This window comes from Lupinus angustifolius, chromosome LG09 (assembly GCF_001865875.1).
Source record: "Lupinus angustifolius cultivar Tanjil chromosome LG09, LupAngTanjil_v1.0, whole genome shotgun sequence".
Lineage (NCBI taxonomy): Eukaryota > Viridiplantae > Streptophyta > Magnoliopsida > Fabales > Fabaceae > Lupinus > Lupinus angustifolius.
Genome location: NC_032017.1, coordinates 15,258,885 through 15,285,915, shown reverse-complemented (window position 1 = coordinate 15,285,915; position 27,031 = coordinate 15,258,885). Strand labels below are relative to the sequence as shown.

General features: G+C 32.8%; 3 protein-coding genes and 1 long non-coding RNA gene across 7 annotated transcripts; 2 read left to right on the top strand and 2 right to left on the bottom strand.

The window, feature by feature from the left end:
- Positions 769 to 3,195, top strand: LOC109356951 (CRS2-associated factor 2, mitochondrial). Of its 2 annotated transcripts, none has more exons than XM_019600609.1 (5): positions 769 to 1,389; positions 2,063 to 2,190; positions 2,298 to 2,523; positions 2,634 to 2,761; positions 2,860 to 2,976. In XM_019600609.1, exons 1-5 carry the CDS (start codon positions 888 to 890, stop codon positions 2,869 to 2,871), a joined length of 996 nt encoding a protein of 331 aa, XP_019456154.1. In that variant the 5' UTR covers positions 769 to 887; the 3' UTR covers positions 2,872 to 2,976. The 2 variants fall into 2 exon arrangements, with proteins under 2 accessions (XP_019456154.1, XP_019456153.1); XM_019600608.1 differs by having other exon boundaries at positions 770 to 1,389; positions 2,865 to 3,195.
- LOC109356950 (proline-rich receptor-like protein kinase PERK9) lies at positions 4,016 to 10,221 on the bottom strand. 3 transcript variants are annotated; one of them, XM_019600607.1, is made up of 9 exons: positions 8,756 to 10,221; positions 8,459 to 8,671; positions 7,810 to 8,224; positions 7,643 to 7,731; positions 6,815 to 6,885; positions 6,652 to 6,728; positions 6,403 to 6,550; positions 4,665 to 4,826; positions 4,016 to 4,568 (listed from the first exon to the last, which is right to left on the bottom strand). In XM_019600607.1, exons 1-9 carry the CDS (start codon positions 9,528 to 9,530, stop codon positions 4,389 to 4,391), a joined length of 2,130 nt encoding a protein of 709 aa, XP_019456152.1. In that variant the 5' UTR covers positions 9,531 to 10,221; the 3' UTR covers positions 4,016 to 4,388. The 3 variants fall into 3 exon arrangements, with proteins under 3 accessions (XP_019456152.1, XP_019456150.1, XP_019456151.1); XM_019600605.1 differs by having other exon boundaries at positions 8,459 to 10,221; XM_019600606.1 differs by having other exon boundaries at positions 7,643 to 7,729; positions 7,814 to 8,224; positions 8,459 to 10,220.
- Positions 5,119 to 6,275, top strand: LOC109356952. The gene is made up of 2 exons (XR_002108805.1): positions 5,119 to 5,230; positions 5,286 to 6,275. It is a non-coding gene; the product is annotated as an uncharacterized LOC109356952 (long non-coding RNA).
- On the bottom strand, positions 22,280 to 26,326 carry LOC109355754 (HD domain-containing protein C4G3.17-like). The gene is made up of 8 exons (XM_019598958.1): positions 25,918 to 26,326; positions 25,677 to 25,801; positions 24,757 to 24,794; positions 24,041 to 24,151; positions 23,877 to 23,956; positions 22,691 to 22,727; positions 22,454 to 22,495; positions 22,280 to 22,366 (listed from the first exon to the last, which is right to left on the bottom strand). The coding sequence occupies exons 1-8, from the start codon at positions 26,179 to 26,181 to the stop codon at positions 22,287 to 22,289; spliced, it is 777 nt and encodes a 258-aa protein (XP_019454503.1). The 5' UTR covers positions 26,182 to 26,326; the 3' UTR covers positions 22,280 to 22,286.

The following is a 27,031-nucleotide window of genomic DNA, read 5'->3' as shown; positions in this document are numbered from 1 at the left end:
ATAAGGAAATTAATGAAAAAATAACCAAAAAAATCAATGATAAAAATAAGAACACATATATAAAATAAAAACATATCTACAAAATAAACAAAAAAATCAATAAAAAATGTACTTTAAACATCACATTTACAAAATAAGAATAGATCTACAAAACGAATAAAAAATGTACTTTAAAGAGGATGATTAGAAGAAAAAGAAAATGACGATAATGAAGAGACATAATGAATGAAAAAATGAAATGAAACCAAAGAAAAAGAAGATTATTGGAAGAGAAATAGAAAGTGATGGACCCCAATAAATTACCACTATAATCAAGAAAAGATGAATATATCAATAATTAACTATAGTTCTTACCTTATTTCAGAGAGGATAAGGTCTAGATATTACTGAAATATGCAATATAATATTCAATAATTATTTTTAAGACATTATTTGGATATTACTAAAAAAATTAAAAAATTCAGGGGGCAGTGGCCCCCACCTATTACTAAGAAGATCTGCCCCTAAAAAATTGATTGTTTAACTCCTGAGAATAACATTTGTTAGAAAGTAGAACCACACAAAGCAGGAATTGATTAGTTATACAAAAAAAAAAAAAAGTATACAATTGGTTTTACATGCACCTAGAAAGCCCATTTTCACAATTTGTAGGCAGGTTTTACATCTTTTTATGCCTATAAAAGTTTTTTTATTTATAATAAGAGATGAATACTCTTTTTAAAATATATTATCTGGAAGTTTTTTGAAGTATTTATTTATTTTGTGACTCGCGAGTTAGATTTACTTACATTTCATTCTATAATTACGATAACACCCTCATATCGTCGTCCACCACCACCAGCGACCAAAACGACTCCTTCCTTCCTTCAACGACACCGTTTCAACAAATGCGTAACCACCTTTTCTCACTCTCACTGCGTCGTTTACCTTTACCACTCTCTCTCCCTCGCTTTCTCACTTTCTCCATACCCGACGATGTATACGACCCACCGTTTTCCCCTCCTCAAAAACCAAACGAAAACGACAATAACAAGAAAACGAAGAAGAAGAAGAAAAACGACAACAAAAATGGAACTATGAATTTAAATGAAGAGGCGAAGTTTCCATTGAAATCGGAACTTCCATTCGATTTTAAGTACTCATACTCGGAGATTAATCATTCCGTGAAACCTATAAGTTTCCGTGAATCGCCGAAGTTCTCACCTTTTGGACCGGGCCGGCTGGATAGGACATGGACCGGGACTTCTGCGCCGGTTCAGAAGGAAGTGGACCGGATTAGGATTGAAGAGGAGCGGAAACGGGTTCACGGAGAGCCACTTTCGGAGGAGGAGGTGGCTGAGCTTGTCGAACGTTATCGACACAGTGACTGTGCTAGGCAAATCAATTTAGGTATAGCCTAATCTTTTGTTTTCGTTTTTTGTCAATATCTTTTTAATTTTAAAAATGTCATTTTATTTTATAGAATTATATCAATTGAAAATGAAAATAAAGTAAAACACCCATGTTATATTAAATGGTTATGTTTTTAAGAAAGAAGAAATTTTTAAATGCATGCGATGGTTAAATTATGTTTATTATTAATCTCATTTTTTTAAAATTCTTTCCCTGAACCAAACATGTTTTTATTATGTCATGTATCTATACTTGTGTGCACTATAACAATGTGTTCATTTAGTGGTCTAGATTTGCAGAATGATCAAATGATCAAAAGATCAAAAACTCAATTCCTCTGAGTGATAGTTGTGTGCACTAAAACATGTTAAATGCTTGAAATGGGGAAGAAAAGTGAACTCAATTTTCCCAATGTTGGATATTATGGCATGCGGTTTTTGTATTGTGTTGATTGTTGACAATTTGACATGAATGTTTTTTTTTTGCTTCATTATTAGTTTTTGTTTTATATTAATTTTTTATTTCACTAAAATTGGCATTCTACTTGCTTATTTTTCAACGAGGTCATTGGCCAAATAGTTAACATAGTTCATGATAGAATATTATGACGTCGTTCGATTTATGTTAATGTTGTGATGAAGAGTAGCTAATGATCTTAATGTTGTGCTAGGGAAGGGGGGAGTCACTCACAACATGTTGGATGACATACATAATCATTGGAAGAAGGCTGAAGCTGTGAGAATTAAATGCTTGGGTGTGCCTACACTTGACATGGACAATGTTTGCTTCCACCTTGAGGTAAATATAATCATTTTGCTTGTGCATTTATCAGTGAAAACATTAATCTTTCTAGGGTAAACTTTCATAATATAATTTTCCTGATGTGTGTATTGTTATGTCTATAGGACAAGTCTGGTGGGAAAATTATCCACCACAACATTAATACACTCCTTCTGTACCGAGGTCGAAATTATGATCCCAAGAACCGTCCAGTTATTCCTCTTATGCTGTGGAAGCCTTATCCACCAATATATCCTAGGCTTGTGAAGAATGTAATTGAGGGATTGACACATGAAGAAACAAAAGAAATGAGAAATAGGGGATTGAACTCACACCCTCTGATGAAACTCAGTAAGTGACTACAGTTATTGGAGACTTAAAAAAGGTTACTCTTTTATCCCGACCTTGTAATGGTAAGTATTAGATACTAACATACACTTTATTGTGATTCTTATGTTCAGCTAGAAATGGCGTTTATGTAAATGTGGTGGAGCGGGTGAGGGAAGCTTTTAAAACTGAGGAGGTTGTGAGACTGGACTGCACCTATGTGGGTACAAGTGATTGCAAAAGGATTGGAGTCAAGCTAAGGGTATGCTTATTATCAGAGTCATAAAATTTGATTTTTCTGTTTTCAGCCGAAATTATATGTACACATGGTGCTCAAGTATTCAACATTTTTTTCATTAGTGCAGGATTTAGTTCCATGTGTCCCTATCTTGTTTAAGGATGAGCAGATAATCCTCTGGAGAGGAAATGCAATTCAAGAACAGCCTTCAAATCCAGAATGTAGTATTGAAGTTAAAGAATCTACAATGTGAATCAGGAAGTTAGAAAGATGGATTGCTACTGACATTTAAATCCAGTATGGCATATGAGTCCCATATATTTCACTTAACTCTTTGCAGAGGAAGGATGTCACTTGACTGTGATGCAAAGTTCATCTTCATTATTATGTGAAATTGTAGTATGATACCATTTCCTTGAAGAATGAATCTGCTATAGAATGAGGTTATTATCAGTCAATTTTGTATAAGTGAAATTATAGTTAAATACTCCGAGGCATATTGTTAGGATGCAAGAGAAGGGGCCTATTTGATTGGGCAGGGGTTTAGTTTTATTTGATATTTTAAGTTGGTTAAGTTTATCCTTATATGTTAGTATTTATCTTTAGTTTTATTTCATATTTTATATATTTACTTAAGTCTTTATATAAACAGGAGTACTGACAATATAAGATTATGCCTGGTGTTTTGAGTTGGAAGAGTTTTCTCTTGGAATAAGGTTCTCCTTCTTAGACTATGCTTTCAGCAGCTTAAATTCAGAGTTAATCTGAGTATTCTTTCCTTTTTCTATGTTCTAATTTCAATGTTGGTATTTTTGTGAAGGTGAATGGTGAGGTAGCGATGATAAATGGCTACCAAATTGTAATTAATAAGATCATCTGTGTAGCAATTGGTTGCAGTGTGGTGAAAAATAGTCAAAAGAAAATAAGGGGGTGTGAGGCATTGTGAGACATTGATGAAAGTGCCATGGTAAATTGGAACAATAGCATCACTTCATTGTTGCTAGCAAAATGTCATTTTAATTTTTATATTTACATTAGTGCAGCTCAAAATTTAGTTGGGGAACACACATGAATCAATGATCATAAACATGTACTGATTAATTTAACTTAACATCACATTCGTTTACACACCAAAAAAAGAAGTAAAAAGATAGCAAACTCACTCCAAATTATTTCAATTATTTACATTATTTTTTTATACCATTGTTAAACTGATTTCTTTTCCTATGTCATTTCTTGCTTCAAGTAAAACTCAGGTAAAGGTGAAGCAATCAATTCTTGAGGGTCAATCAATCCTTCCTATATGGGATAGGAGATGGATATAACATTAAGGTAAGATAGATTCTATTGTAAAAGGATTTTATTCTCTGTTTGTGATCGAAGGAGTTGTCAAAATGTAATTTTTATACAAAGGCTAATTACAAAAACAAAACTGCTGCCTCAAAACAGCTAATGTGAAAAGAATAAGAAAATTGTCACAAAAATAGAGGGTCTTCTGAAGCTGATGCAGTCAATTCCAGAGTCAAGCATATATGCAACTTGGCTGAGCCATGTTTGCAACCAGCTAGATGCAACTGAGGCCTCCCTTTGGCTTTGCTTGACAGGATAAGATCATTTTGGTACAAAATAAACTCATGCAGTAGAGTGTCTTTCACGTATTCAAATTATCCTGGCTATAGAAGTCTGAGCTATAATTTTGACTACCAAATGCCATCCTCCGAAATAATCTTATTTCGGCAGATTGCTGCGCAGAGTTAAAGGCTTCGCTTTCCCCAAGTCGCATACCATTTGTTAGATCTGCAGCTGCTAAGCTATCAAAAGCTCTAACAACCTGAGACATGATTGTTCAAGAAAGACAATCTCAGTATTTTCTGGTTTGCTAGATGAGATTTAACGAGAATTTTTTGCTGCTTTTAAAACTAATTACCTGTCCCATGCGAGGTCTCTTTGCAGCCGAATGTCGCACACAAGCAGCTGCAACTTCAATCATGCAAAACATTTCACTTTCAACATAGTTCTTTTCTAGCCTTGGATCTGCTAAACTATCATACTCCTCATTATCAAGAGCATGACTCAGCAAAGGTCGAGCCTGAGAAAAAAGGTAGCATCTTTAGTGAGGAAAGGCTGATGGCTTTACAAAATTCAAGAATGATTCAAGGGTAAGCTTGGTGCAACAATAAGGTTGTTGCTTAATGGTCATGAGGTCACAGGTTCAAATCCTGGAAACAATCTCTCCACCTGACCCGAGTAAGTGGAAGTCTCGTGCACTGAGTCACCCTTTATGAGTTTATACAATAGACACTATCCATATATATGGCCATAAACTTGATATTTTATATTCTTTTTGTACATGCATGCATAATTTATTCATACAAGCACACTAAAAATAAGGCCAAGGAAAATGTTCCTTTTCAGGCATAGTTGAAATCATGTTAGATAGTCAGCCTTGGACTCCCTGTTGATGCAGTCAGTACCCTTCCGGCTTATTTCTAGGTCCTAATATTGTCACTTGGAGGTCCCACAAACAACATATAATTTCCAAGTCTAGCACAGAAACTGAGTACATAAGTCTAGCACTAGCCTCTCAAGAACTGACATGGATAGAATCTCTGCCAAGTGAGCTGAAATTCTCATACAATACCCCCGCTATATTATGTGACAACCTCAGTGCAGTTCTTATGTCATATAATTATGTTCTACACAACAGGACCAAGCACATTGAGATAGACCTCTATTTTGTCAGAGACGAGCTTAAAAACAAAACCCTCGCAATGAAACTTGTGGCCCTCAAATTTTCAAAAAGCAGACATTCTAACTAAGCCTATGTCTAATACCAAGTTTATTGCACTCAGAAATCAGTTGCAACTTGCAAGTCAAAGACTAATTCAACTTGGTTCAGGACCCTCATTTTCAGGGGGTATATTAGAAAATGGGATTATGTTCAATAAGAGTTAAGAGATAGTTGTTCTGTTGTTATTTTAGTATAAAGTTAGTTTAGGTATATAGATAGCTTGGAGTCTAAGGCTCTAAGCTATCTCATCTATCATAACTATAAATACCTCTCCCCTCATCTTCTGTAACTAAATTTGATTAATAAAATTCAGAGACTTCTCTCTCTTTACACTTAACATTTTTATACTTTTTATGTATCCCTGTGTCCATGTGGGTCGTATCCATATCCCGTGTCCATGCTTCCTTCCATTCATTATCTTGTTAAATTATCAAGTTCCAAAAAAAGCTTATGACAAAGATATGAACCAAATTATGCATACTAAACTCAAGATCAAAATATTATACTCCACATCTATAATAAAATAGATACTAAACATTTGTCAGGGTCTCTAAAATAATTTACCTGATCTGATCATCAAGAAACGTGAACTATTGGAAAATAGAGGCATGTAATGGCAACGACTTCAGCTGAGACTACTATTTCTATATTCTAGGATTCTGTTCAACGTGAGCATTAGAACACACAAGGAAATATAGAACATGGGTTTACTCACTTTAATCCTTTTTAGTGTCCTCAACTACATAGGTTGGTGGTTCAATTTTTAATTCACTTCAATCCCAATCAATTTTTTAATACACACTAATGGCTTCTCAAACACCAGATTGGCAAAAGAAAGCTTCAGTAGCAAGAGTGATAAAACATCAATATTTACCCATTCAACTAGACTTTCATCTCCAATTGGTTGAGATGTATCTACTGATTTCCTTCCGGTAATGAGCTCCAAAAGCACGACTCCAAAAGAGTATACATCAGACTTCTCAGTCAATTTTCCGCTTGATGCATATTCAGGAGCAACATACCTTCAAGAGGGGAAAAGGCAACCAATGTTGATACAGTTTTTTGTTGTCTTAGTGCAATAGTAAAAATTGAAGAGAGAACTTTTAGACATAATAATTGATACCCAAAAGTTCCCATGACACGTGTGGTTATATGTGTATTCGCATCAAGAGCTAATTTAGCTAGCCCAAAATCTGAGACCTATCACATCACAAATTGGTTTACTAAGATTAGAATATAAATAGAACTAACAATATCAAACTTGACATGAGAAGGATGGCACATACTTGAGCTTCAAAGTTGTAATCTAAAAGAATGTTTGATGACTTGATATCCCTGTGAATAACCCGAGGATTACCTGAAATGTGCATAGCATTCAACAGCATAAATAACAATTGAAGCAACTGAATTATCACTGCTTCATGTCATAAACATAGCACTCTTCTTTAATCCAGTCTAGTTCATGATAAATTAGATTTTGGTTACAGATTAAAAATCTCCATGTTCAATTATGCTGTTGCCCCCATTTTTTTCTCAATAAAACATTTACCAGCACAAAGAAAGCTTATAAATCGAGTAAATGTTCTCCATATACTCATACATCTCTGTGAACTTCACGCGAATTTCAATTATATGTTTCCTAATTATAATCGCTAAATATCATATTTGTATCACAAAATGTTTTCTCAGATCAGTCAATCAAAACTTTACTAGAAAATATCTATGTTAAACCTAAGTAGAGATTTACCGCAAAATATTTAACATCCATGTTAGTCTGGAAAATTTACATGAAGTCCAATCTCCTAGCTACAAGCCAATGCTATCTATATTACTACCGAGAAAGGGAGCTCGCATCTCTCAGTGTGTGTGTGTATATATATGTATATATATATGTGTATATATATATATATCTTAGTTGTCTTTCAAAATTCAGCTTATTAAAACGAAAGGGGAACAATATTTTTGTTGCACCCACCATTAGCTCACTTAACACAAGCCAAATTCTGATTCAACTTTAAGCTAATTCCAAAAAATGCAAATTTTCAAAAGGAGAGGGGAGATAGGCATTTGTTTATGTGAATTTTGAGACCGAAGAATAAAATATTGGTAATTACAGTCTTCATGGAGATAAGCTATTCCTCGAGCTGCACCAGCTGCTATTTTAACACGGTTTGCCCAGCCTAGCACAGACCTACCTTTCTCTGCAAATTTCAACATCGGTTAGAACAATTGAAGTTAATCAAAATATCATGAAACAATCTTTTACCACTCAGAATTAGCTTTACCATGCAGGTGAAAATAAAGGTTATTGTTGGGAACATAGTCATAGACAAGCAGTCTTTTGTTATCTTGAATGCAGTACCCCACTAAAGAAACCAAATGACGATGATGTATGCGGCTAATAATTTCAACTTCAGCTTTGAATTCCCTCTCCCCCTGGCCTCCACCAATTTTCAACTGCTTGACTGCAATCTCTCTCCCATCAGGTAGGTATCCTTTATATACCGAACCAAATCCTCCCTCGCCCAAAAGATTTTGATTTGCAAAACCATTTGTTGCCTTGATTAGCTCTTCGTATGAAAACCATGACCTAGAGTTTCCTAGTCCACCAGGCTCGGATGGTGGTGTATACACATCACTTCCCGAGCCACTTTGTACAAGAGGAGCTGAAGAATGTGCCTTAAAAAAGGATGAATCTGGACAATATTACAAACTTCAATTACATCAATAGCGAGAAAATTGCAACAGTTTAATTTTTTATAAGTTAAAGAAAGTCATATAACTGGTTCAACAAACCCAACATATGTACAAATCAATTAGAGCTCTGTCTTGTTAAATTCTCAAAGTAGGAAACTAACAATTAAAAGAGAGTGAGACATAAGAACAACCTATTTAAGAAACAATAATGCATTGTTTTTTTACAATTCTACCTGATTCAGGTGACGAGGGAAGAGTGGATGGCATGACATAACCACCATTCTCATGCCCTTTTTTCTTTCGCCTCCTGATGCACCAAATAGCAACTCCAATGAAGCCAAGCAAAAAAAATCCAGCCACTACACTAATAGCAACTATACCTCCAGTACCAATTCCTTTTCCACCACTACTTCCGGGTGCCGGGATTGAGTTTTCTGTTCCATTTTGTGATGGTGGTGGCGTTACAAGCGAGGGTGGAGGTGGTGACAACAAGAGTGCGGGAGATTGAGGGGATGGCTTTGGTGTAGAATTTGAAGGTGGAGTAGGTTGAGAATCAGGACTAATCCTAGGAGGAGGAGGTGCACTTCTTGGAGGTGTAGAAGCTGGAGGGGGAGGCGAATTTTGAGGAGGGGTGGTTGTTGCTGGCAGTGGAGGTGAATTCACAGGTGGTGGAACTGATGCTGGTGGTGGAGGTGAGTTCACAGGCGGTGGAACTGATGCTGGTGGTGGAGGTGAAATCACAGGTGGCGGAACTGATGCTGACGGTGGAGGTGAAATCACAGGTGACAGCACTGATGCTGGTGGTGGAGGTGAATTCGCAGGTAGCGGCACTGGTGCTGGCGGTGGAGGTGAGTTTATAGGGGGTGGCACAGATGGTGGAGGCGGTGGAGAACCTTGGGGTGGCAGTGCAATGGCTGGAGGAGGGGGTGAATTATCTGAGGGTGGTGATGGGTTTGATGGTGGTGTAGCTGGTGATGGGGGTGGAGAATTTCTTGGTGGGACTGGTGATGGGGGAGGTGATGATGGCGGTACTGGAGAAGATGGTGGTGATGATGGAGGAGGAGCTACTGAGGGTGGGGGAGGTGAAGCCTGGGGTGGTAGTGGTGGCGGAGGTGATGATAATGGGACCGGTGTCGCAGGAGGAGGAGCTGATGGTGTTGCCGGAGGAGGGGACTGAGATGGTGGTGGGGTTGAAATTGAAGTGCTAGGTGCAAGGGAAGAGGGTGATTGTTTGGGTGGTGGGGTAGTGGTGGTAGGTGGTGGTGCGGCGGTGGAAGATGCCGGAGACGGCGAAATTGCTGACATATTTTTTCAGCAATCAAATCAAATCAAATCCAATAACAATAGTTTCCCCTGCTTGAAATTCTCATTACAAATACAAAATCTTAAGCCCAAACCAAAGTTGAGAACTTTAGGTACCAAATATTGTGATGCAAGACCAAAACTTTTGTGAGCAAGGATCAAAATTTTAGAGCTTAAGCTAAACCCAGGTTGAAAAGTTGGTGTCACCAAACTTTACCAACCAAAACAATGTTTGAAGGGTCAATTACAACTTCTAATACTACTCTAACTAATAAGGTCACTGATATATTGTTAAGAACACAACAAAACCCAGATCCCAAAAAATGATTTTGAGCATTACCTAGTTCTGGATCAGCCAAGAAATAATCAACTCAGATTGAAAAATTCCACTTTTCAATGGAAAAATGTTACCTTTAATGTCCCATGCCGTGAAATTCTAGTAATGTCTAATTCATTATGACACAGAAAGTTTCAAAATTTACAGTGAAAATATGTGAAAGAGATCAACATATAAAAGGGAACTCAAACCTTATGGAAAGGGTAAGGTTTGAATAGTTCTCAAACTTGAACGTGTTTTTTGTGGAGGAAATGAGTTCTATGCTTCAAAATGCATAGGTTTCTTCACTCTAGAACACGGATTGTGGGGTCCCACGTCCCAAGACAATGTGAAAGCTACTCCAAATGAAGAATGAATGCTACCTCACAATTCTCTTTCTCTCTATATCACTTTTCCATAGTAGAAAAAATATATGAAATTTTCAATTATTTTCTCTTCCCATTACTTTGCCAATTAGTGATGCTATGCACATTAGTCAAACATTTCTAAACTAAATTACTCTTTTGGTAGATAAATTAAATTAGTGTAAGTCAAAAAGAGAATATAATTTAGTGTTTAAACTCATGTGTTATCTTCCATCATTAAATTTATATCCAAAAAATTAATTTTAATAAATAATGCTTAAGTTTGTTGTCCAATTATTAATCAATTATATTATCACATATTTCCCATCTATAATTAGTTGAATGATGATGTAAGTTCTTTTATTACATTATTACTACATTAAATTGAATCTAATATTAAAAGTAATACACTTTTATGTTTTTAAACCATTTGAAAATTAGCAGCCCATGTTGATCTACTGGTATAAAGTATTATTAGATCGTAGGATAATTTAAAAGATTAAGGGTTCAATTTCTAAGAATGATATTTATTGGAAGAGATAGTTATATATCTCAAAATAAATTAATTCTTTACCTAAAAAAATATGTAGTACAAAAAAACCCACATAAAAATTCATAAACAAAAACCTCTTGAAATTTGTTAAAGTGTTGTTATTCACATTATTTAAAAAAAGTATCATTCACATCATGTTATATACTGTCCCTATACCTATTCCATTTTAACTATTTTCCGTTTTTCCATACTACTAGTCACTTTAGAAAATCAACAACTATTTCTTTTTTTTCTCTATTTGTTTTTTGTTTTGAATTGTTATATGTTAATCCCTCATATTATTTCTTTTGAAAGTGAAAGGAATATTAATAATTATAAGAGACATTATTAAGGTTATTATAGTAAAAATACATTATTTTATACTATAATTAACACATTTGATACTTACTTTATTATATGTGCACTATGACAATTAAAATGGAAAGATAAATATAAAACTACAAGCATAAAGTTTGTTCACTAGTTAATTGCTCTATTGGATCTCATATATTATATAAAGACAATATTTGAAGCATATGAGCAACATTTCTTAGTCCCGAAGACTAGAGAAGATTTCATACTCATACCATAAAGGAATATCCTTGGCTAAAAAAGTTACATGATAATAACAAATGAGTTAGTAATATTCATTATTTTTTATCTTTAGGATTCTGCATGTACCAAAATAAAATTTGAAAATGGGTTAATAGACTTATAGACCTTTTTTGGGTCTTCTTTCTCATCCATAATATTATTATTTTTTTGGTACATGCATAATATTATTTGATTATAACGTAAATTATGTTCAAGCTATGGCATTAAATTATAGCAAAGCAAATATAAAAAAGTGTCACGGAACATAAGGGCGCCGCTCAAAGAATTTTCAACATTTTTCAATTTTATCCCAATTTTCTACATGTTATTATATTATAACTTGCAAAGTTTATTGATTCGTCATGATCAAAAAGTCTCGATCAGAAATAAAAACTATAAACGAAATTAATAGATAATTAACTAAACAAAAAATAGCCACATTTAAATGTTGATTTTGTCTTCAGACTCGATCCACCATTAAATACCATTATTTATAGTTGCAGCATGTGTTGGATAGTCTGATCTAGTATAATATTATATAATTAATATTATGGTCATAGTCATATACCCTAACCAATAACTCTAATTGATGCCACTTGTCATTACTAATGACCTTTTGGTTCCTGGATGCAATATTTTAGTGCATAAGATTCCAGATTTATTTTTTCACAAACAGTTTAATTATGCTTGATTAAATGGTCCATGTTAGGGATAGAGTGCTAAGCAGACGTACAAGATCATATCAATTGAGAACAAAAAAGAAGTGAGTAAAAAGTAAGAGAATAACACACAAAAATTAACGTGAAAAACCTCCTTAGTGTGGGAGATAAAATATCATGGGCAATTACCAGCAAAGTTTCACTATGAAAAAAGAGAGTACAACAAATCCTCTTATAATAATGAGGACAAAGAATAATATTTTCTGTCATAAATACCGTCTCAAATGGAACAAAAATTCTCACCAAAATACATTGAAGACTCTTGTATTTTTGTTGATGTTGCTGTGATGATTTTGTGATAAATAAATATGCCACAACTCTTGTCCTTTTATAGTAGAAGAAGAACCTAGGAAACTTGGAGGCCAAGCTTTACTAACTTGCTCTCCAAGTAGTATATGAGAGGCACATACATCTCAACAATCTCCACCTTGACTCGAATTTGATAAGTTGCTCATCACCAAATAAAGTCCCAAAGGACGCTCAAATATTGTAGAGACCAACCAAGTCCAGACAATGCTGAAACTTGGTATTTGGAAGAGGCTTGGTAAGCATATATGTTGATGTATGAATCTTTTCCATTATAATTTCACAAATAGTAACAATATCTTGGATAAAGTGATATTTTATATCAATGTATTTGGTCTTGTCATGATAACGACTATTCTTGGTCAAATGAATAGCACTTTAACTATCACAAAATACTTTAAGAACAGCTTATATTAGACAAGTTCATTTACCAAACCTTAGAGCCAAATAGTCTCCTTCACGCCCTCTGTTGTTGAAATATATTCTGCTTCAGTCGTAGACAATACAATATTGGACTGAAGAATAGCTTTCTAGTTAATATTACTATTACAGAGAGTAAAGATGTAAATAGAAAAGATCCCTTTCTATCAATATAACCACCATATATAATATGAATCAACATAACCTACAACATCATCGGTTGTAGCCATGCTTCTATCAAATACCAAGCCAATGCTAGAAGTATCTTTTAGATACCAAAAAATTCATTTTACAACACTCCAATGATTCTTTCCAAGATTATGCATATATCGACTGATCGTGTTAACAACATATGTTAAATCAGGTCTAGTGCACACCTTAGCATACATAAGACTACCAACTACACTGGCATAAAGAATATGCGACATACGCTCCATCTCTTCCTCTGCGTGTGAGCAAAGATCTGAAGATAACTTAAAATGTGCAGCAAGTGGAGTAAAAACATGTTTGCAATCATTCATATTAAACATTTCACTCACTCAATCAATATACGTCTTTTGAGATAAGAACAATTTACCAGCATGATTGAGTTGAGTTTTTAATTTCCTTATCAAAGACTTCTCACATGAAGCAATTAACATATCATCAACATAAAGTAACAAATATATGAAAGATCCATCTGATTTTTTTGGGAAATAAATACAGTCATCAAATTGACTCCTACAATAACCTTGCCCAATCATAAAAGAATCAAACTTCTTGTACCATTGTCTAGGAGCTTGTTTAAGGCCATATAAAGATTTATCCAATCAATAGACAAGATGTTCATTCTCAGAAACAATAAATCCATCAGGTTGTTCCATGTAAATTTCTTCTTCTAGCTCTCCATGTATAAAGGATGTCTTTACATTAAATTGCTCTAACTCCAAATCAAATAAAGAAACAAAAGCAAGCAAAACATGAATGGAACTATGACGAACGATAAGTGAGAATATCTCATTAAAGTCAATACCTTCATTTTGATTAAAGCCTTTAATAAGTAGTTGTGCTTTGCATCTCAAATCTTCAACATCAGGAATGCTGTCTTTGGGAAGCTCTGTTAAAGTCCAAGTACCATTCTTATGAAGACTTTCAATTTCTTCATTCATAGTCACTAGCCACTGTGAAGAATCAACACAAGAAACAACTTCTGTATAGATGGAAGGTTCAACACCATCGTTTACCACTTGTGCAACTGACAATGCATAAGCAATTAAATTGTCACCATCAGCTTATCTAGATGGCTTTTTAATTAGTCTTTTGGTTCTGTCTCGGGCATTACAGTAATCATCTTCCCACTGATGAATATGAGAAGTGGTACTGTCATCATTATCAACATAACAATCACCAATGCTAGATTGATTTGTAGAGGGAGATGGAACATCAACATTAGGAGTTGTAGGCTTCACTATCAACTCCACCTTCTTGCTAGTACCTGCAGATTACATGTATTAGTAGAAGAAGACACACCAAATTGTTTTCTAGAAGATAATAATATATTCTCATTAAAAGTCGCATCTCTACTAAGAATTAACTTTCGTGACTATTGAATCAGAACATCATAAGCGATATCCTTTACACTCAGTTGCATAACCAAGAAAATGCACTCAACAACTCTTGGAGCTAATTTACCAACATTAACATGTGCATAAGTAGGACATCCAAAAATTCTTAAATTAGAATAATCAACAGGATTACCTGACCAAATTTATTCTGGGATATTGAAGTCAAGTGATAAATGTGAAAAATAGTTGACCAAGTAACAAGTAGTAGATGCTGCTTCGGCCCAAAATTCACGCTGATGCCATAACCCAATATTTGAGAGTACACACCGAGTTCTCTCAAGTAAAGTCTTGTTCATCCTTTCTGCAACACCATTTTGCTGGGGATTTCTTGGAATGGTTATGTGTCTAGCAATACCATTATTTGTGCAGAACTCATTAAAGTCACTATTGCATAACTCTGATCCATTGTCTGTTATGAGCTTCTTCATTTTTTTTCCTGTCTGGGTTTGAACAAGAGTTTTCCACTTCTTGAAAGTGGAGAAGGTGTTATTTTTATGCCGCAGAAAATAAACCCAAACATTACGAGAAAAATCGTCAATGATGGTCATCATATAGCAGCATCCTCCATGGGAATGAACTTTATAAGACCCCCAAAGGTCAGAATGGAGATAATCAAGAATACCTTTGGTATGGTGAGTTGTAGTGGAGAAACTAACATTTTTCTATTTCCCAAAAACACAATGTTTGCAAAATTCCAACTTACCAATGCCATTTTTACCAAGATGACATTGCTTGCTCAAAAGATGCATATATTTTTCACTCATATAGCCCAGGCGCATGTGCCATAATTTGGTGACGTCATTATCAGGTATAGAAGAAGATACATATGTTGAACCTGTCATAACAGATTCTTGCAAAACATTTAAACTACCAATTTGGTCAACTTTTAATAATACCAGAGCACCTTCTAATACCTTTAGAACTCCACCTTCAGTTGAATACCTACATATGAGAGACTCTAGGTTACCAAGAGAAATCAAGTTTTGCTTCAAATCTGGAATATAGCGGACATTAGCAGAAGTTCTGACAACATCATCATGAGTCTTGATCTAAACTTTACCTATTCCTGTAACCTTGTATTGGGTATCATTTCCCATAAAAACAACACTACTATCAACATGTTCAAAAGTGATAAATAAATCATTATAAGGACACGTATGAAAAGTACATCCATAATCAAGAATTCATTATGTTTTACTCCTCTTATTAGAAGAGGCAACAAATAAAAGAATATCACATCAGAATCAGCTTCAATATTAGCAGCTTCAGGATTGTTGAAAATTTCCTTTTTCTTGTTTTTTCTTCAAGATAAAACAATCAGGAATATTATGATATGGTTTCTTGCAATAGCGACAGGTTTTGTTGGATTTGCGTCCCCTGGATTTAGATCTGAACTTTTTGTAATTGGTACTTATTTTTTCTTTAGTTCTACCTCAAACACTCAAGCCCTCACCCTTGTCCAAAGAATTAACTTCAACATCAAATTTTTATTTGGACAATATATTAGATTTCACATCTTCAAAGGATAAGGTATCATTGTTTTCATAACATGATTTCTTTGAAGTATTTATAGGTATAAGGTAAAGAGACAACCAACAAAATATTTTTGTCCTATCTTCAATATTAATATCAATATTTTGCACATCCATAATCATAGAATTAAACTCATCAAGATGAGTTTGAATAGGAGTATCTTCAACCATTCGAATGATATATAACCGTTCTTTGAGACGAAGCTTGTTTGTGAGGCTCTTGGTAATGTATAAGGTTTCTAACTTTAGCCACAAAGCCGCAACAGTTTATTCATTGGCCACTTCACGAAGAACCTCCTTGGACAAACAAAGTTGGATTGTCGAAAGCATCTTTTCATCCAACTCGTCTCATTGATCATCGGTCATGGAAGTTGGTTTCTTTGACTTACCATCTAAAATATTCTTTAATCCGCTCTGGATAAGAACGACTTTCATTTGGACTCGCCAAATAGAAAAGCTAATATTGCCATCAAACTTCTCAATGTCAAATTTAGACATTTTGAAATTCTCAATTTAGTAAGAGCTCTAATACCACTTGTTAGAGATAGAGCGCTAAGCGGAAGCACAAGATCAAATCAATTGAGAACCAAAAAAAGTGAGTAAAAGAGCAAGAGAATAACACACAACATTTAACATGGAAAAACCCTCAGTATGAGAGGTAAAAAACTATGGGCGATCATGAGTAAAGTTCCACTATAATGATGAAGACAAATCCTCTTATAAGGAGAGTACAACAAATCCTCTTATAATGATGAAGACAAAGAGTAATATTTTCTCTCACAAATACTCTTTCAAATGAAACAAAAATTTTCACCAAAATATACTCAAGATTCTTGTATTTTTGCTGATGTTGTTTTGAAGATTTTGTGATGAATATGCCACTACTCTTGCCCTTTTATATTAGAAGAAGAATCTTGGAAATATGGAGGTCAAGTTTAAATATCTTGGAGGCCAAACTTTACTAATTTGCTCTACAAGTAGTATATGAGAGGCACATACATCTTAACAATCCTCAATAGAATAACCAATACTAAGTTGTGCAATTGGTGAACTAATACTTATATTAGTATGTTGCAATAATTATACTATTCATACAATCATGCAGACAAAGTTGGTTATACTGACCAGTTTTCATTTAAAATTTCAAAATTTTAGTTAAAATGCAACCATTACTTTTGCTTAGGTATACGATCAAACCACAAATTTGTTTTAAAAAATAATTTAAATAAAAATATTTATTCAATCATGACGCCGGAAAAGCATAACAACAATGCTTAATATTGTCATTTAACAGTGTTTTTGTGGCGCTTACTACGTGAGTACGGTAGTACATAAGATTATATTCAACAACGTTTTTGAAGCGCTCTAGAAAGTAGACATTTAACAGCGCTCACTGAAGCAAACACTGTTAAATGTCTGCTTTCTAAATAAGACAACATATCTCCTAAATATTCGATCAAATACATGACAAGTATGTCCAACTCCACCATATTTATAATAAATTTGTTAAATCACCAATGACTCCAACTACATTCAACCTTAACACATTTCAATATTATAAAGTAACTATGAATAATGAGATCTTATGCAAATTGTTCATTCTTTCTCCTCTAATGTGCAAGTCCTTATAGAGTGTTCATGTGTTCCCCAATGATCAACGCAAGCTTCAAATACAAATAAAAAATGACATCTCTAAACAAAGTGCAACAGTTTTTTAAAAAATACAAAATTAACACCAATTGAGAAAGAAAATTTACTATTATACTCAAACCATATGTTCTAAACTAGTGAACCATAGCCAAAAACCTAGAATATCATAGCTGCATAACTTCACAATAAATAAATATCATGCTATTAGTGAAGAGAGAAATAAATGAGCTAAAATAAAATAACGGTTTACCTCATGCTTGAAGATAAAAAACCAAAAATCGATAACTTGCTTGAAGAGAGAAACTAAAAACAAAAGAGAAAAAAATGTAACTCATGGAAAAGAAGAAAATCAAGAGAAATAATAAACTGAGTGATATGTGTATTATTGTGTGTGAAGTTTTGTTTTTGATTTTGAAAAGATTCTCGCTCACTAAAACAAGCATTTAACAACGCTTATTGAAGAAGTGATGTTAAATATATGAAGTATGATCTTTAACAACACTTTCTTCAATATGCGTTATTAAATATAACACATTTAACATCATTCAATAATAACACATTTAACAACACTCATTCAAGAAGTGTTGTTAAATGTATAAATGTATGACCTTTATCTGCGCTTTCTTTAATAAGCGCAGCTAAAGGTCCTTTAACATCGCTCACTGAAGAAGTGCACTTAAATATATGAACGTATGATCTTTAACAGTGTTTGTGTTTGCTTCAATAAGCGCTGTTAAAGATAACACATGTATCGTCGCTTACTTCAATAAGTGTTGTTAAAGATTACACATTTAACAAGTGAAGAAATGTTATTAAATATATGAACTTCACCTTTAATATCGCTTTCTTTAATAAACGATGTTAAAGATTACACCATTAACAACACTTTCCTTAATGAGCGTTGTTAATTTTCTTCCGATTTACATTTAATAGCGTTCAACACATAAGCGTTATTAAGTGAACATTGTTAAATATCAATTTTAGCATAGTGCATTTTTAGTTATATATATATATATATATAATATATTTAATTTTACTAGTTTAATTAATGAATTACCATTGAACTATTATATTACCATATTAGAGCCTAGTACGGTGATGTATTAACAATACTGCTTTTTTCTACTAATATATTTAAGGATTATCTTTTGCTGATTTAAAGCTTGTTTTTTATGCTAAAGTTCATGCATATCTAAATTCATTTTTAAGTCCCCACTTTGTATTTTTAACTAAGCAAAAGATGAATACAATTTTGCCATTAAGTAATGAGGAGAAGAGACAATACAATAAAAGAAGGGGACCAGACAATTAGTAATTAGCATGGCCTTGATATTTGGTTGATGAAGAAAATTATTCATTTATGATTTATAGGATCAATCTAGTGGGACATAGGACCAGGATATGTCATGTCAAATTTAGAGATCGACATGCTATTCCAGTGTGAATTTTGGTGAGAATTCAACTCAACATGCTATTTACCCTTTTGAATTTTGATATATAAGTTTTATTTTATATTTATACAACTACCAAAAACACTAAAACAGTAATGATGTGAGCTTAAATATCCACTTATATCATGAAAGTAAGTTTTTAAAACTTACTTCTCATTATAGTTATCAATTATAGGGACATCTAATATTTAAGATTACTAATTAAAATCATTGAATTTCCTTAGAATTAATGACTATCATGAGAAGTAAGTTTAAAAAACTTACTTTTGAAGTAAGTGAATCTCAACTCCGATGGTTCTTCTAAAATTTACTAAATTGATGATTTTTACTCTTTTATCATATACTTAATCAGTCCATTTTATTTCTTATGAGGTGTTAGAAACTTAGAATCAAAGTATAGGGTTTTGGTGAAATAAAGTATAATCATGTGATGAAAATCACATAAATATAAAATAATGCATTGATTAATACATTTAAATGATTTCATTTTATTATAAAATATTATAGAATTTGATTATGGTTTGAATATGTATGAAGAAAATCATTAGAAACTTGGAACATATCAAATAAATATTAGTCCAAATTTTTTAGGATAATATTTACGAAAAAACATAATTTATATTGAGGATAATAATGTTCATAGTTAAAGCTTTGTTCAGCTAGTGAGATTAAAGTTTTCTTCTTACTTAATTATAAAAGCATAAAAGTCAAAGTAGTGTTTATGATTATGAAAGTTTTCTTTGCCACATTTACCGATACATAAGTGTCGGTGGAAATGTAGAAAGAGGTAGGTAACAAGTGCACATTTGTACAGGCAGATTCATTATAATATAACTATAAGTAGTATTTAACTGAATTTATTTATTTATTATTTATTTTTGATTGAATGTAAACCTAAGGATATAAAGGTTTTATGAGTTATGCCATTGAATCATTCACTACCGCACTCATTGGTAATGTTAATGATAATGATAATGATAATGGTGATGTGTGTGTGGTTTGTGTTGGCAAGGACAAAACTGCAAAATCATATATGAAGTCTTTGCCAGCTTATGTCATTGCTTAATGCTCATGTGTGAGGTTGAGTGGGATGAGAGAGTGAGAGAGATTTTTGCACTTTGGAGGGAGGTATAGCAGCTAGTTAAATTCAATAGCTACAAAAATCGAGAGTAATAAAACATCCTCCTACTGTAATATTAGTATACAAATTTTATTACATTGTGATTAATTGATATGATGTTTTTTATTTCTGTAGGCCTCGTTTTTAAATAAAAATATATTGTATACTAAAATATGTTAAAAGGATAGTATTTTTGGTAAAATTACATTGTGATCAATATATGATATTTGTATATAGTGTCCAATCCATTTGAAATTGAAAATGTTCTTTTTGTAAAATAGGTTCATGGTAATGAACGTGTTAAATCAGTAGCAAATCAATAACAAAGTAATCCTACAAGTACAGCAGCAGAAGAAAGAGAGGCATACTTGGCATACTCATAGTAACCACTTAACGGTATAGGGACGGGTACATGATTCATTTAGTGTACAGTTTATTACTTTTACATTAATTTTATGAAACATTTTTTATAATGAACATGTTATGTGGTTATACCATAGGGTGAATTTGGTATGCAGTAACTACAGACATACTTGAGCAACTCAAAATCAAAATTGTATGGAGAATTTGAGTAGTTTTTTAGTAATCATGTATAAGTTGCTTAGCGTGCAAATTAGTCATGTTAAAGCATTTATGGAATTGATTAGTTGACATTGATTGTGTTAAGTTACTTGTCTTTTGTTCCTCTTTCAATTCCTTTGTATATATAGCTTGTAAAAGTAGCTTGTGATTCATTATTTCAATTCTAATGAAATTCCTTTTTTTCTCTCTTCTTTCATTGAGGAAAAGAGTCCAATCTTAAATTGTCACAGATTATCATGTTTTAACAGAACGTATTAAATTTGAGACATAAGTTTTTTGCTACTGTGGCCTTTGTATTTGCTTGGAAGACTCTCCCAAACTTGTACATCTTTTGAGCTAAGATATTTATTTCTTCTTGGATGTATAGTACCATTCACATATAGATAAAAAATAATTGAGACTTTATACCAAACTATACATACCATAAGTGTATGTGTATCAATCAGCTAATCGGAATTGATGCAGCTTAATTAATGTATTCAATTCTATTAATTATCTTGTCATCGTTTAATTAATTAAAAGCATCACTTTTATTAATTAGCTTATTCTTATTTGTTCCAAATTTTTAGAAGGGTTATTAGAACTTCAAGTAGTATTGAATAATCCATGATGCTTAAATTGGCTAATATAAATATCACAAAATCTAAACATTGTATGATATTAAAAATATGATGCAAACATATATGAAATAAGTTGTCTGTAACTAAAATCTGCAGGAAAGCTAAGTTAAAATGTATAAAAGTAAAAACACCTTAATCTTTATGTCTTTTGCATATATTTATCTTAAACTAAATCTCTTCTTAATTACCCCTTAAACTTTAATTATGGGTGAAATTAATTTTTGTATAAGCATATATTAAATTAATAACAATGGAAATTTTTAATCATACATTTTAATTTAACCTAGAATGTTAGATCATTGTTGTGTAATTTTAATGTTTACATATATCAATACTATGCATTAATCACATAACTTTGCAATTTACTTATCGTTATGGCAGTTTTCTAGGGATCCCAAATTTGGTTAACCTACACTATTGTATTACCACTATGGTGAATCTCATTGCAACAATTTATTTGTTAGCATATTAGTGATTTAACAATATATTTACACAAAAATCAATTTCACCTACAAATGAAGTTTAAGATGTAATTATAAAGAAAAAATAATTCATGATAGCTGATTGAAAACACATAAAGTTTAAAATGGCATTGACAGTTTTTGAAGTAGAGAAAATTTATGCAGTTGTCATGGTTTGAAGACAGGAACTCAAACTTTGTGTCCCACAACTTACCTGCCCAGATATTTGGCAACATTTTACACTACAATGTAGACAAAAGAAAAGAATGAAAAAAGGAAAAGCTTGGTTCAAATAAGTTACCAACAAAGACAAAATTCTTATAAGGCAGGGACAAAACATAGATATTATCCCAAATTATGTTAACTCAAGAAATTCCTTTTGCATAAAATCATGTTGTGTATTGCAGTGAACATGGCCATTCTATTATTCTGACCAACCAAAATCACTTAAGCCACAATGGCACCACTTGTGAGCCATTATATCAACTCAACTATTTGCTGATAAAGATTTTCTTCTTGAAATTATCTCAGCTGCCCAACTTTTTCCTATTTCAGTTTGAAACTTCCCTGAAGACCAAATTAAAAATGAAGAGGTTAAAACAGGTTCAAATGATATATATGAACATTTCAATACACAGAGAAGTTCAACTCTACCTGCAGTTGAAATGAAAAATTCATCCAACACCTTTCCATGTTCTGTCACAAAGAATAATGAAATTTGAGATACTTAAGCATTACAAAGCATATTATAAACATTGTTCAGTAAGGAAGAATCATCACCAAACCAGAAAGTTCAGAATTGGGCTGTCTAACAATTCCAAACTTAAAAGGTGTTATGATAGTATGAATTCAAAGGCTATATGCAAATGGATGGATCTATGTATAAATTACCAGTTTCATATTCCAGCGCTTGTAGAATCATTTCAACCTGATCATAATTTGAGGAGCAGGGCAATGTAATCAGAAAGCAATAACAAGATGACAATAGTTATGATGACGTAAAAGAAATAGTGTAAGATCACAATAGTTTCAGAAATTTGATGAAGTACAGCGTAGGATTATAAATTTCTGCACTTAAGGCCCATTAAGAGAGACTAAGTGCAATATTAATGCACCCAGAGCATAAAGGAAGGAAGTTGCCAAACTCTTTCCAAGGGAAAATTCTTGGATGATGAACCTGGCAGTATACCAGAAGCAGTTGGAACTAGAAAACATTAAAGTGAACCAAAGCGATACTTAATTACTTATGAACACGTAACTAAAAATTATTAAAATACATCCTGCTTTGATGAAATTGAATACTGTACAGGCTACCGAAGCTACAATAAATGCAGTTTTCATGTTTCTTGGTGTAGGAGGCAATCTTTAGTTTGGTGGTTCCATCTAGATTAGCCCTCAAAGTTTTTCATAGTATCTAAAAATTTGAACAAGTTGCAATTTTGGTCCAACCCTATTTGATGGTAATTAAGCTTAGAATTTTCCCAACATTGCTTTTTCTCAAGATACGTGGAGATCAAGCTTAGAAACATTAGGCTACTTATTCTTGCAGTGGAAGAGAGCTGCTTTCCTAGACAAAAATACTTTCGGGATTTTTTATGAGCATTGGGTTGTGCACTTATATTTTGAAGTAATTTTATATTGTAGTTTGCTATAAAGTTTATGGTGGTGCTCAGATGGAGTGAATCGACAGCATCTTTGACAGTGTCTCATCACCCCCAAAACATGCTACGGTATAGGATTATGTTGTTTTGGTCATGGCAATTTTAAAAAAGTTTCAATCTGACATGCAGTCTTGCTACATTTCTTCAATGTTTATCTTGTTTTTTCCGTTTTGGAGCATATCTTACCCTCAGCATAGTTGATACTTCTACTTTCCCTATTTTTCTATTAAAAATTAATCCATCATGTCCTCAAATGAGCTTCCTTTTCAATTATCGTGTCTTCACCCCCCAAAAGAAAAAGGATAAACAAAATAAAACTTCAAATGGCACACAACTTAAAAGCCATGTTTGATATTAGTTCTAGGATCAAGGCTCACACATAACTGGTCCCTCTATATCAGGTTGAGTATATGTACCTTGTCAAAATCTTTTACAAGATTTGCCTCTAACGAAGAATTGTTTTCATACTCCAACCAAAGTTCCTTGATCTCTTCAGCTGCAAATTCAAAAAATGTGAAGTTCTTTGATCCAAATTTGAAAAGTCAACAAAAAAGTTCCAAAATAAATAATTTGCAAATACCTCTCAGCCCTCCACCAAGAACTTCACACATTTCGTTCAAAGCAGCCTGCTCCCTTCTGCTCTTTTCAGCCTTGGGTACACCATCGGATGGTGTTATATCTCCTACAATAGCTATTGAATGCAGAACAGAACTAAGTCTTCAACATAAATGAGCAATATGCCGAAGAAGAGTGATGCCTTAGCTAGCTAAAATCCTTCTATCTTTCTTTTTTGAGAGATATACATGATGTAAAGCAGTGTTTTCAGTGTTTAAAATCACATATAACTAAGTCACAATTCATGGTAGAAAATAAATAATCTAACACTCATTTATGGAATTTTTGTCTCCACTATACAGATTTTAAACTCTAACTTCCACAGAAAAACAAAACATAATACAAGAAGTTTTTGCAAATGTTTATAACTACCAATGTTGTTGGTGCAAGTGGAAGGACTCAGGTCCCTTAAGCATGTAGCCCTGGGTTCAATCCCCTATAACATAACATCAATACACCCCCTATAATTTATGCTACACTGCCTTGTGAAATTTACCAATTTTTGCGCCTTGAAAAGACACGAGTCCCCACCCAGTCATTTGACTCATTTCAAAAGGAGATTGATTTTTTTTTTATTTCTACCCAACACAGCTAGCAAATCATCTTATGTAAAATTTATCATTAAAGAGTTAATAACAGTAACTGCAAAAATTATTCAATAGGAAGGAATCAGACAAATACCTTCTGCAATATCGTGCACCAGTGCTATTTTAATACATCTGTGTAGCATGAAAAAATGTAGTTCAATGAAAAATTCAAGGGGATCACTTGAAACAAACATATTAAATCTTTTATATATAAAAATAATTCTGTCTAGTATAAAAAAAAAGAAATATGCTGGCCCACACTATTAGACAGATAGTATTCACAGGGTACAAAAGAATTCTGTTATTTTGGCTGGTGAGTGATGAACAAGGTACTCTTGTAGACTCTTATATCATCTATTATCAGATAAATTAAAAAAATCAAGGACAGAAATATCTCACTAATCAGTGACAACAACAGTTACCTAGCAGCATCACAACAATGATTAGAGGAGCTACCTTGATCAAGAACTTTGAAATAGGCAATTCAATACCCAGCCACAATTTAATGACAGATAGAAGTGAAAATAAATTTTTACGAAATATATCACTAAGCGGTTAAATTATGCTTGAGAATGGACCAGCAGTTGAATAATTTGGGCGGTGCAAGGAATGTTTGAAATTTTAAGTTTGTCTTTTAAGAAACATGACCCAAAGTCACCTCCTCATCCACATTGAATAATAGTTCATTTTTTTCAGGATTTTCAATTTAAACTTTAAAACAAGATCATATGTATAATCTTCACAAATCAAACACTTTAAAACCATGCTTGATTAACAGCTAGCATACTGTTCATAAAGGATCAGTGTAAGGAAAGGCCACAAATATATCCTAGAATACACTTCAATACAAAAAAATTAACTTAGCAATGTAATATCACTGTCCAACCAAAAACAATACTATAGTAAGATCAATGCACTTTCACATAATCATGGAATCTAAAGATGCATCTTACAACAGAACAAAGCAATGGAGTGAATCAAACAAATTCAAATAAGAGAAATTAAAAGTGAAACCTTTCTCTATTCAATCCAGGAACATCACCAGCAATCAACCCCATCAAAGCCATACGATACATATGATCAGCAATTGATTCAGCACCCTTTATCCCATTATTAATCCACCCTTTTCTCTTTGTGGTCTACAATGCAAATATTTCAAAAAATAATGATATGATAAAACACATAAAAATAATTAATGGGTCCTAATAAATTTCAAAACTTTACAACAATAAATGAAGAAATGGTAAATGGGTACCTTAAGACGGTGACATAGAGTGAGAAAATCAATAACAGAAGCAGAAGAAACAGAGTGTTCTTCCAAACTGATATGTTTATTGGACCCACCACCAAACCCATCCGAACCTAGTGGCTGGGACCGAACCGAAACGGATCTTAGGATCGGAGCGTTGCAAGAGAAGATGGGTTTGGAAAAGGGTAAGAGAATGGAGCGAGAAGGGAAACAGTGATGTGGTGATGATGGCATGCAACAACGAGTTGCTGCTGAAGAATTAATCAACATTTTTTTGTTTTGGGGTTAATTTTTTTGATGATTTTGTTTTTAATTTTTATAAATCAAAATTCTATTTTTTGGTGAATGAAATGTGTCCGTGAGTGAGAGAGCGAGGAGGAGAATCGAAGGTAAAGAGAAATTTGGACAGTAGTAACTCTGCAATTGTGTCTGTTTCATTTCAGAGTAACAATAACCCTTTAACCGGCCCAATCATTAATAAATAAATTATTAATATTTTACCTTTTTTTATGGTATAAAATAATTTGTAAGATAATATCTTTTTATTTTCTCGATAAATACTTGATAACTTGCTTATTTAGAGGTTATTTTCGTCCTCAAACTTTAACCATAACACGATAGGCTAAAGGTGTGATATTTAAATATTGTTAAGTTCTATTAATGTTGAGTTTATGTGTAGGAATTAAATTGACTAATTATGAGTAATTTTGTTCAATTTCACAATTTGTTTGTTTTTTCTAAAAAATATTGCATCACTTGAAATTGTTTCCATAAGGAATAGAACGTTAATGGGTATAAACTCCAAACTCGTTTGTATCACTATATGATATTTTATATGTCTAGTTGATTTTGAATTAGCTCTATCTAGAATTAATTTAGAGCTTAATAGATGTTGTTTAGGCATTTTAGTAATAGGACCCACATAACTTGAATCTTATAAATTGTTAAGTGAGTAATGTGGATAGTAGTAGTCTCTCGTTAAAAAGAAAAAATGTATATATTGACATTATATGAATTTTATATATTATTATTGTATTATTCATAATTCATTTTCAATCATCATTGATTTAATCAAAATAAATAATAAATGATACACTAATTATATATAAATCTTTATATT